Source organism: Labrus bergylta, chromosome 4 (assembly GCF_963930695.1).
Source record: "Labrus bergylta chromosome 4, fLabBer1.1, whole genome shotgun sequence".
Taxonomy (NCBI): domain Eukaryota; kingdom Metazoa; phylum Chordata; class Actinopteri; order Labriformes; family Labridae; genus Labrus; species Labrus bergylta.
Window position 1 is genome coordinate 32,297,854 of NC_089198.1, and position 12,441 is coordinate 32,310,294.

The 12,441-nt window shown below is 42.4% G+C and overlaps 1 protein-coding gene across 1 annotated transcript in view; it reads left to right on the forward strand.

Annotated features, from left to right (window-relative positions):
* Window positions 1–12,441, forward strand: part of chd7 (chromodomain helicase DNA binding protein 7) — a 66,198-nt gene that overhangs the window by 5,218 nt on the left and 48,539 nt on the right. Inside the window, exon 2 of the mRNA XM_020629090.3 lies at window positions 9,788–11,351. Within this exon, the coding sequence (XP_020484746.1) occupies window positions 9,911–11,351 (1,441 nt within the window). The 5' untranslated portion in view covers window positions 9,788–9,910. The remainder of the gene's footprint in view (window positions 1–9,787; window positions 11,352–12,441) is intronic.

A 12,441-nucleotide genomic window follows, 5' to 3' on the forward strand; every position in this document is an offset into this window, starting at 1 on the left:
ATCCTTCCTTGACCCCTCCCTGCGTCTGTCTGTGGCCTTTTCTATTTGTCTTCTTCCTCCTTCAGCTTTCATGCACGTTGAAACCTAACAGGAGCAGGGAAACAAACAAGCAGAGCCAAAAACTGAGGAGATGAGTGGGAGTTTAGTGTCATCAGCTGCTGATGAATCCTATGGCTGAAAAGAAGATCAGAGCATGCTGATCTTGAACGTTACTGTTGTGGTCTCTGTACATCTTTCTACCTCTCTTCACTGAATATAAACATTGTCTCTGATGAGAGGTTAAGCGCTCCTCGCTTGTGAAATCAACATCAAGTAGATGGAGAGAGCGGAAAGATGTTAATCCACCTCTTCTTAAATTATATTTTGGTTCTTGTGGAAAATATTTGGTCATCATTTATATACAACACTCAGGTGACTCAAATGCAAACAGTTGAATAATCATCGTGTTAATTCTTTTAGCCGGCTGTAGTGTCGAGCAAACCTTCAACTGAAGTACTTTGAAGTGATCGTGTGAAGTGCAGTGAATCTGACAAAGGGGGAGTGTTTCCAAAGGGAGATGTTACCCCACGACTTGGTGGGAAGGACTCTGGAAGATAATTGGCTGTTAGCAAACAGACAGGCGGGGTCGAAGTGGAACTGGCCAATCCCTGGGGATATGGTCCAGATCTGCTTGTCCCATTGGTCTAAAAGGGCACGTCAATATCTGTGATTGATTAGGGAGGTGTGGGATAGCATGCTGGACAGCCTGATATATTCTGTGTGTTTCTACCTTTCTATTTCTGCTCTTCTTAAAGGGACAGTTCAGAGTTTATATTGTAGCTGAACCATTACTGTAGTTTTTTAATGTTTTTCAGGACTTGCAGCTCATTTTTTTCAACCTGTAGCACAAGTGTAGTCAACAGTCACATTTCAGACATTTTACCTTTTCGGCTAATGCTAAGATGAAGTATTATAGAGATTTTCAAATTGTAATAAAATCAATTACATACATTTAATTCTTGGAACATGTCTAATTCAGAAAAAGAGATTCTCAGATCTGTTGGAGAAGCATCACTCTGGGTCAGCTCTATAGGTTTTAAATAAGTCCATTGACCTTTAACCTATAAAAGATCAATGTCAGCCAGTACATTTCACCATTAGCAAAAAGCCCTCGCCAAGTCATTGTAGATATATTTTTAAACCTTATATTTTTAGCTTCCTCAAGGCTGCTTTTGCCACGTTTTGTGTGGAAATTCGTTTCCATTTCTACGTCTCTGTATCTTCAAATGATCGGGCTAATAACAGATGTTGTCGAGCCTTGCAACAGAGACTCAGAAACTGATTCAGATGTTTTTCTTACTAAGGATGTACATTTAGTATAGATGAAAAGGTCAAAAGAAGCAAATGATCCCTTTGAGTAGGTTGTTGGAGCTCACCGGTCCAAACACTAGTCAGAAGAGAACAGGATGTTGTTTTCTTCTTTATGAAGCTTCTCACAAATCTTTGGTTCTCCATTCATCATACACAACTGTTAACCTTTAGATTGCCACATTTTGCTGTTATGCTGAGTGACTGAGGCTTTATTTTGAATGTGAATCTGAAAAGTTACAAAAACCATGTGCTAAAGTTTCTTTATTTTCATTGTCTTAAGCCAGAGTTATACTTGCTTGTAAAGATGTGTACGTATGATGGCTGCGTCCCGTCCTGTTGTCCGGAAACAAGATCAGAGTTTCAGTGGCTGCACTTTTATCTATTTAGTTTCTTGAGAATATTTTGACACTAAATTAAAAAAAGGAATATGCTAAAAACATTTCTACTACAATATCTACGGTAGCATTTGGCTGAAAGTCAACAGTTCCTTGCCACTTGTCAAACTGAAACAAGAGGGCTGTAAAGTGTGTGAGAAACAGAGAGGGCAAGGGGCCGACAGTCTGATTTGATGTTATTATTAATGTTAGCTCTGATGTAGTTTTAACATCATTGTAACCTCCTCGAGGGTGGCCATGTCTCTTGTTTACATCCCAAATGTTGGGTAGTTTCAGACTGCCTGAGCTCTGTGGTGCGCCCTCTACAGGTATCCTCCAGTAACACAGTATCTTAGTCCTTACTCCTGATGACATCATGTCACACATGCAGCTTCATCTCTGGCCTTGAAACACACTCACACACAAGTAATGCATGAAGACTCTGGAGATCAATGCAGGGACCATGTAACAGGTTCTTAAACTTCTCGGGGGGGGGGGGGGGGGGGGAGACAGTTCCACAGTTGCCCCCCGTGGTCTTCTTCTCTCGTTCCTCTCCTGCCTCTTGGCCCTAGTGTCTTCTGGGACAAGACTGGGAGCTGGACAGTGGTTTTTCCTACCACATGGTAAAAGCAAGGAACAGATTGGGTAAACAAAGTCCCTTCCTGCTGACCCCCCTGTGGCCCACCCACCCCCACCCCCCTTAAAGACACACACACACACACACACACACACACACACACACACACACACACACACACACACACACACACACACACACACACACACACACACACACACACACACACACACACACACACACACACACACACACACACACACACACAAGCAAGCCAGCACTGTCCATTAACAGAGCAGCCGTGCGTAAAATAACCAGATTTTCTCTAGCTTCACTGCTTCTCTCTTTCTTCTCTGGCTTTCTTCCCCTCCCCCCCCCCTCCTCTCTTGTCCTTCCTTCCGGGCCTCAAATCCCAGCCCCAAACACAGGGCTCTGCATCCCTTCACTTGAGCATAATTACACACACAGCTAGCCAGCCCTTGCGTGCTGTCCTCTATTTGGGAACAAAGGCATGAATTATAGTGGCTTAGATCCTAGTGGTAATAGGAGGTGGGTGAATGCACACGTGCTCTCCAGAGGAAGAGGGAGATCACTAACTTCTTCAGGTGTCTGGTTTGGCTGTGACTGCTAAGCTTTTTTTGTACCATTACTTTCTTTGGCTGGGGTTTGTTTGTTTTTGTATGCCGGCCTGTCTGTGTCTCAGTGGGAAAATGGTGTTGACATGGCAGAGATTTCCCCCAGTAAAGCCTGGAGGGTACAGACAGTTTAGCTGCCAAACCTACAGCAGCACAGACTGCTGTATCGAGTAGCTCTCCTTCTACTTCCTTAAACACGTTGACACTGCATTCCAAGAGTTCCCAAAATATTTGATCAAGTATTAGAAAAATTCAGCTATTTTTGTTATTTTGCAAAAAGACAAGGTAGAGAGGGTAGCTCCATGAAGAGTTGAGTGCATGCACGTACTCATTCATTGTCAGGCAGATTGATTTTCAAGTGCTTCTTTCAACTGTTTAAAAGAAGTAGGGACATATTTTGCTAAAAAATCCTACTTACTAACTTACACAAAGAAATCAGCAGAGAGAATATAGTTTCTCATAAAAGCTTTCACACATGCATAAAAATCCTGAAACCTCCTGAAATAGTTGTTGTGAGCTGCATGAGGGAGATCTGTGTGTGTAATGAAGGTTTGTCTATGAACTCTGTTGCTGATGTCTTAAAAAAAACCTTTAAAAGGATTTAGGGGCACCCTGCCTGAAATATTTAAAAAAAAATGTTTTTTGTCCCTAACAGTATAAAAATGATCTTGTGATGGGATTGTGCATTGATGAAAGGGGTCTTCTTTAGACCTTTCTTCCCATCTCCAGAGTACTCCAGTGTATGACTGTAATACTGCTGGCTGCCAGAGAGGAAAGACAGTTGCACATACTTGGCAGTGATACTTTTATTTTAGCCTTGCTGTACTGAATTGTCTTAATATTTGTGGTTTGACATGCCCGGTCGGTGTGAATTCCTGAGCCTTACTGACGACTGCTGATTCATTTATCAAGTCGCTTCAACTATGAGTTAAAGCCCCTCAGTGATTACGGATATTTTCAGACGATGGGAACCTGTAGAACTGTATTCTAAAGACGGATGCTGCCAAAAACTAATTCAAAAATATATCAATTATTATTTTTTCATGCGCACATTTCAAAAATGTATTTCTCATTCATGTTAAATGTGAAGCTTTTAAGAAGTGTGGCCAAAAGGTTGAATCCACAAAGTAGGCGTTCTGTTATGTCGCCCATGCTGTCACTTCTTGGCAGCCCTTTGTGCCTGTCTCTAACAGTGATGCGACTGTTTTCATGTTTGTTCTTGCTTCGTTTAAATGTTTTAAACAATACCTCACAGCCTGTAACTGTCACAGCTGTCCATCGAGTCCTTTTGGATGGTAATTATTTTGAAAATCTATATATTTTTTTAAGCAATTATGGATTTCATGATTTTGAGTTCTCAACTGTGATAATATATACTTTCTTGTTTGTTTTTATAGAAGGGCAGTTGTACAAATATAACAAGAAACTGCCATTCCATTGGACAGTAGAATAATGTTAAATCAAGTATTGAGTTTATTTTACTTTTTAGGCCAAACTATTAACAATTACATTCAGTTGGAAAAATTAAATCAGTGAATAATCAGGTAGATATCATCCTTTTGGATCAAACAGGTTAGATATGTACTTGTCTTGCCCTCGCACAATGTTACTTTATTTGTAATGCATCTTAAAACATAAATCTGAAAATCTGATGTCAGTGTAGACCACATGTCTCCGGTACCTTTGATTGAGTGCCTTGAATTTCAATAATGTGTTTTTATTAGAGACATACTACCTCTGATATGGTCTTGTAATGTCTTACCTGTACCCGGATCACAGCTAGTGGTTGGCGTTGTGTTTGGGCCCGACCTGTGGAGTGTTTGCTCTGAGCCCCACACCACTGCACAATGATTTTTTTTTTGGGTGTTCTCAACAACATCACAGTCTGTGCAGACACCACCACATACTTCAACTGGATTTTCAACTAAATTAGAGAATATTTAAAAATAGGTTTGTTGCTGCCCTGACTGTGCTGTTCAGCACCAGACGTTGTCTACTGTATGCGGTGCTGCTCACGCTGTTCCTTGGCGAGAATGTTTGTGTCTGTCACTGATCGTCATGGCGTTTTTGTTAGGAAAATAATAATACAATTTTGTAGATATGAGTCCAAATGCAATGTGTTTCCTTGTTTCACAGGGCTCTTTTTTTGCACAGATAATCCATTATCTAAATTAGCTGGTTGTCCTTTTTCATCTGACTAAACGCTGAATTGTTTGCAAAGGAGAGGAGCTACATTCGGTTTAGGGACCCGTATTGTTTACATCAAGACATGAGGTGGTGTGAAGTACCGTGCGGTTGTGACGGTTGCATCTCTGCTGTACCTCCGCTGTTGGCTTTTTGCGGTTACAGCGACCGTCCTAATGAGTAGTGACTAGAAGGATAAGATTGAGGATACAAGCGGCTGAAATGACTTTCATGGAAGGGTGGCTGGACTCATCCTTAGAGAGAGGGTGACAGCTCGGTCATCCGTAGGAAACTTGGAGTAGAGCCGCTGCTCCTTCATTCAGAGAAACATGTTGAGGTGGTTTGAGCATCTGATTAGGATGCATCCTTGATGCCTCCCTTTGGAGTTCTGCTGGGCATGTTCAACTGGGAGAAAACCAAGAGGTAGACCCAGAGCATGCTGGAGGGATTATATATCCCTTCTGACCTAGGAACACCTTGGGATCCCCCAGGAGGAGCTGGAAAACATCTTGCTTAGCCTGCTGTCACTGTGATCAGCCTAGTTCATAGTTTTGACTCAATAAGACATCAAGCTGTATTCTCGGCTCTTCTTTTAAATATTCAGTCATTTATGTATTGTAGCAAAGTACTGCAATATGTATCATGTCTTTCCGCATGTATTGTGAGGTCATGTCAGTTATCCAGTCTCAGAACAGAACAGCATTATTTCAGAGGTTTCCAGACCTGTGGTTGTAAGAAGGATAAGATGTTAAAATGGATATGGTCTTTCCTCCACTGGACTCCTAACCATGTGTGAACCACAGCAGGGTGAGGGAAGCGTAATGTGGTGGGCTGAACGCCTCATCCTTTGATGAGATTTGGTGTCTAAAGCGGCACACTGACCGTTCACCTAATTCCCTCTGCTGTGACAGCTGGCCCTCAATGCAGTACTGTGTGTAGTAGCTGTGAGAAAGATGAGCATTTAGACCTGCACTGAATTGGCAGAGGAAGTGGTAGGATACCAAGGGTAAAGAAAACAGCTGATGAGAGCAGAAGCTCGACTGTTAAATTTAAGGAGGTTATACTCCGGAAAAGAGGGATGAATAACAACTGCGGAAAGAGAGAGAGAGAGAGGAAGAAATATTTGAGCAGAAAGGGATGACGTGTGGAGGTAGTGTTTTCTTATTGGGGGCAATTTCTTAATGCCACACAATATACATGAATGAATGTTGAAAGTAAAGAATAGTTTACCTTCCCTTTAACAGTATTCTGATTGAAGCCCTGTTTGAACACACACAGAGATGTGGCCTGCAGATGATAACCCTAACCCAGATACAATAATTCTATATTGAACACACAAGGTCTCATATAGGTTGTGTTTGACAGGTTGACAGGAAATCAGTTGCTTTGTAGTTGCTTGCTGCAAAGGATGTGAAATAACCCTCAATTACGCTCACCTGCCAAAGACAAACACACTCTCATGCAGAAACTTTTAGTCTTCCTGTAGTGATTGAAAAGCTCAGGAAGTGATGCAACTCTGCAAGTTACAATACTTTGTTCTAGTAGTAGTTCTCCAAAATCAGCAACAGAAGCTTTGCTGTAACTGTGTAGACTCTGTAAGTATCTTTTGGGCTATAAGAAAATGCATTAAAATGATTATTGTCTTTTATATATGGTATATAGTGTTGTTACCTGACCTCTCACTTACACACTGGTTTGATAAGTTTGGCCACTGCTCTCTCTGACTACACGATTCAAACCCGCTGTGATGGTCTTATCAGTCATTCAACTTGAAATTGATTTGATCTGCAGATCTTGTCATCATTTTGACTTGTCAGAACTAGATGCAGCTCTGGTAAAAAACTGGAACTAATAAGTTTTCATAACTTATAAAGCCTGGCTGATAAAGGTGTGTGATTCTTCTGGATACATTTTCTGACCCAAGTAATTCATTGATACACGTGTGAACACATTTTAAAAGGACTGTTTTGTGAAATAAGGAGAACTTCATGACATTACAGACTTATTTGTGCTATCTTATTAGCACAGTATGGAGGTCTCATATAGGTTGTGATCTTTGATATCACTGTGGTCAAAATTAGAAAATCGGTCATAATTCTTGATCCTGTGCATGCAGCTCAGACTGTTCAGTTAGCAGTACAGTGTCTCTCTCACTCTCATGTTGCTATGGTTACGAGAACGCTCTTGTCACTGAAACTTTCCTGATTTTTTTTTTTTTTTTTTAAATTAAGACTGAAATAATTCCAAAACATGATTTCAAGTTGACTGAACAGATCCAACAGTGTGTGTGTTTTGCTGTTGTGTTCCTTTTATCATAAATCTTCAACAGCATACGATACAGACGGCATGTGCAGAAAAGTGGCAGCAATGAGTAATCAGACTGGGCTGTTTACATGGCACCATTTGTCTTCTGATCAGTTAATGAAGGTTTACACTACCACTCTGTAGCTGATTGAAATGTCACTTTGTGTGGGCTGGATTTCAACATATGGATTCATCTTACTTTGTTGAGTTTTAAACCAACAATAATTAAAATGTTGGGCTCCCTGTAAACCTCGCTTATTGGTGCCTTAAGGGTAATACCCAAGTTTTCACAAATTGCTAGCATGGACAGTAATGGTAACTGTATGATTTTATGTACGTCTGAATAACTTTAATAGTTTATTTTTTATATAAGATTTATTTTGGGGGGGCCTTTTTGCCTGAGTGGGGTAGGCATGCACCAAATGGTCGAGGCTGTGAGTCAAACCTTCGACAGATGCTTCTGTTTATAGAAACCCTAACTCTCTTAGCTTCTCCGGCTGGGATTCTACTTTCTGAAAGGGATATTGTATCAGCTGGGATAAGAATTGGACATTTTTAGGTCATATTACCCAGCACTAGAATATAAAAACAATTAGTCTGTTTTAAATCTGTTTTAACTGTTGAGCTACACATTGCACCCTATTGCCACATACATGTTGGGAAATTAGTCTTCATTTTAGTTTCTACTCTAAAACTGAGTGATCAACCTGAATTGAGGGAGGAGTGTTGTTTGGAGGAGAAGTGGTCTAAGTCATAGATGGCTTCTGTGTGTTATTTTTCTTCTCTGTATTGCATAGAAGCAACCAGCTTGCATCACTTGTTCATGCAAGCTTAGAGCCACTTATCTTACCCTCATGGAGTCTGAGGTGTTGTGTTGGTCAAGCAGTTACTCTTATTTTATTTTATTTTATTTATTTGCTAAAAAAAATGCTAAAAATGCTACCAATTGTTATTGCTGACCAAGCAGCTTCATATGAGCTGACTGGTGCTTAGAGAAGCTCTCTGGTCTATTGGCTGGCTGATCTCTGGTTAGCTTGATGGCAGCTGTTGCTGTTCAAACAGTTGCATCTGCCGAGCCTTTTGTTGTAATACACACTAATACACACACTGACACGCATGCACACTGAATGACTGTGTGTTGGAAAAGAAAGAAGTTCTTTTGTATGGCGGTTAAAAAAAGAGGGGGGAGGGTCTGGACGCAGTGCTTTTGGGGGTATGTGACTGTGAAGCTTATTTTTCAATGGATGATTACAACTGATTTAAAATAGTCAAACATGAAAGTTAAGCAGTTGCACCAAAAGACTGCACTTAAACAGACTTTTTTGTCCGCCTAATGCTGGCCTTACCAGCGAGCTTTGCTAAAGTTGTAAGGTGGTCATAAAACTCAATCTGAGCAGTCTTAAGGTAACTTCTGCTTGGTGTCATGTGACAATGTATTGAGTTTTATAATTGACTTCTGACCCCTATTTTCTATCATTGGACTCTATGCTAGACTTTAGATCAATGTGAAATACCTGTCATAGTTTATCTACACTAGTTTTTTTTTTCATTTTCATCAACCAAAGAGTTAATTTAAGTCATGTAACCATATGTCAGTAGGTTACATTGGCATGTTATTAGGAGTAGGAGTAAACTTTCTTAATGACCCTTTTCATGTGTGGTAGCTTAAAGGAGCAATATGTAAATTATCTACTGGATTAAATCATAAAATGACTTAACTATATCATCAAAAATCAAGGAAACATGCTATGTTCAAGTGACAGCTTCTCTGAAAATAATGCAGCAGCCATTCTGTCCTCCTTAAGTTTTTCCGTCCCAGTCTGGAATGGTCTGTATTTGATTTGACCAGAGGCAGTTTTTAGGCACCCACACAAGGTCGTTTTGGACGCCCCTGGGTTTACCAGACATGACACCAGTTATCACACAAACCAACAGGTGTTGCAGTGATGGAAGCTGGCAAGCAAACTGGTTATTTGCTACCCGACCTAAAAAGCCTCTGCAGTTTTCTAATAAGCTCCACTGGAAAAAATGTTGTAAAATTAGGAAAAATATGTGAGATGTAAGCACGCAGAAAGGTTTCAAGAGAGATGCAAAGCTGGCTAAACTTTAAAGCTTCCATGTCTGCAACATAGCAACCTGCGTGCACATCAACTCAAGGGAGGAGGGGGCGGGGGTATATGGCTCTTTACGCTGTTTTGAATTAACCCAGTGGTTGCTTAAATTGTTTAATGTAGAAAGTTACGTGTTCAGATTCTAAGTCATCAAAGAGCAGTTTCACTATATTTTATTTGTCCAGATTCTGTCATGGTGTTGTGTACCTGCCAATATTAATTCCCATGTCCCTCTTCCCTTTCTCTCTCCAGAAACATTGAGGACCATGGAGTAGCATCTTCAATGTTTCAGCTATTTGATTAGCTCTCCACTGCACAATACATCTTCCTTTATCCAGTCCCCTCCAACTGTCCCCAACCCCCTCTCACAGAGGCATGGCGGATCCAGGGATGTTGAGTTTATTTGGGGAAGATGCCGGGCTGTTCTCGGACGGTTTAGACGGTTTAGGGGACTGCTTCCCTCAGCAGCCTTCCCCTGGCCAGTCCAACCCTCTAGCCCAGCAGACCAATCCCTCTCTAAACCACGAGCACCAGGGAAACAGGGGTTACCACCAAGGAATGATCCACGGTGCAGGGCCCGGCCCAGGACAGCCTAAATTGGGTCAAATGTACGACCATGGCCCCTATTCCGGCTATGATCAACCTGGTGCCCAAGGAGGACGTGTGATAGCTCAGAATGGTCCCAGCCAGGGGCCACCAAATGTGAACAGTGCGATGAATGGCATGGCTTCCCATTACCACAATAACCCAGCTAACTCTAGTAACCCGCACCATGGGTACCCGGGCGAGGCTGGTGGAGGAGGTGGGGGGGTTGGAGTTTGGGCCCAGCAGCAGAGCAGAACAGCTTATCAGCAGCCTCCGACACAATCAGGGGGCGGACCCAACCAGATGGGAGGATACCAGATGTCTCAAGGCAACTATGGGGGGATGCAGAATCCATCTACACCCAATGCACCTCGCATTAACCAACACTACCCTCCACAGAGCATTGCACCCCCCCCTGCTCAGGACCCATCTCACTACCTGGGACATGTTGGAATTGGTGGGGGCCAGATGAGAAATCCCCAGCCACAGCCACAGCCCCAGGGCTATCCTATTGGCCACACACCCCGATATCCACAGTCCCCCTCCCGACAGCCCCCACACCCCCACCAGCATCAACAGAGTATGGGTGGATTTGGGGGTGGCCAGTACCCTGGCTATCAGGCCCAGTATGGAAACATGGGACCTGGGATGGGCCAGGGTGCTAATGCTAATGTCAATGTGAACACAAGCCAGGCCATGGGACCAGGGCAGCTCAACCAGAGGTTTAACCAGGGATCTGCTCCAGCAGCTGGGCAACAGGGTCAACGATACCCCCCTGGACCACCACCCCATCAGACCCACCCTGCTCAAATGCAACAGCAAGCAGGGCAGCAGGGCCAGCCTATGCACCCCCTTAACCACCCCCAGAATCTGCCACAGCCCCAAAACCAGCCTCATCTTGCACCCCCAGCTCAGGGATCCTACCCCTCTCCCTCATCCATTTCCCCCATGCAGGTTTTGGGAACCCCAACACCTTCTCCCCAGCAGGGCAGACCTCCCAGTGCAGGACTCGCTGGAACCCAAGAGGTTGCAGGCTACACTTCCCTGCAGTCTCAAACCAGTGCTATTCCCCATCCACAGAGACCTCCCCAAACTCCTCTAACTGCCCCACACCCCCAACACCAGCAGCCACACAACTTGCCCCCCAATGCAGGGCAGATGTTTCCTGGCATAGGGCAACAGAGAGGCTCACAACTGGCTCCAATCAGGCCTCAACTACAGCTACAACAAGGTAAGCTAGTTGATTCTACTCAATGATGCCTTTTCCAGGCAATAAATGATTGATATGATAATCTCACATATAGAGCTTTAAAGTATTTAATGTGACTATTAAAGATCCTAATTAATGAATGTTCAGTCACTGAAATAAGTGAAGACCTTAGTTTTACTTAACATATCTGTTTAGTACAACTAACATGTTCATTTTGTAGCCTTGGTGATGCATAACATCTGACACCAACTACACAATTTAAATCTTCTAGTACGGTTGGACATGGAGATTCATATTTTAACACCAATCATCTAGGAAAGATTCCAGCTCACAGCTGATCTGCTTACCTTTGTAAAGATTATACTAAAAAGTGTATGCTCTCAATTGCTCATTTCAGTTCTTCCTCAGTACTGCATGATGATCTTTATGTAAATTACTGTCCATTTAATATTTAGACAGCTGCCTGCATGTTGACCTGTCACACAGGATAGATCAAGTCATATCCATCCTCTTGACCACATATGATCACTTCTTGTGCTTTAAAAAAAAAACAGGATGGCAAACGCTGAAATGCCGTACTGTTGTCCTATAAACAAAGTTTGAAAGAATGGTGGCTACACGTTTTGTATGCAGTACCCAAACCTCGGCAATATGACTAAAAACCTTATCAAGATAAAAAATGTCATCTCTCGATAATTATCATAATTAAGGCTGATTTTTGCTTGTGAGTGAAAGATGGTTAATGTGGTTTAACAAATCTTTATTATCAGAACATGACAGACTCGACTTAAACAGAGGAACATTTCACAATCAAATAAAGTGCATGGTGAATACGCTGATGTTACAGTTTGCTGCTGGGCAGTAACCCTTCCTGGCCTGGTGTTTGCTGAGGCTCCACCAACACTCGTTTGGGACGTTTGGTCATTTCTTGTTTTCGGCGTGATACGGGTGATATAGTTTCAGTTGGTGGAAAAGGTTTGTGGTGTTGCCCGTTTCAGCTGCTCTTGTCCTCGACACAGTTTAAAGAGTATATTACTCTGAAGATATTTTGGATATTTACAGTCCGACAAAAAACAAAGTTGAGCGGCCTTTCTTGTCGTCGATGTTTTCT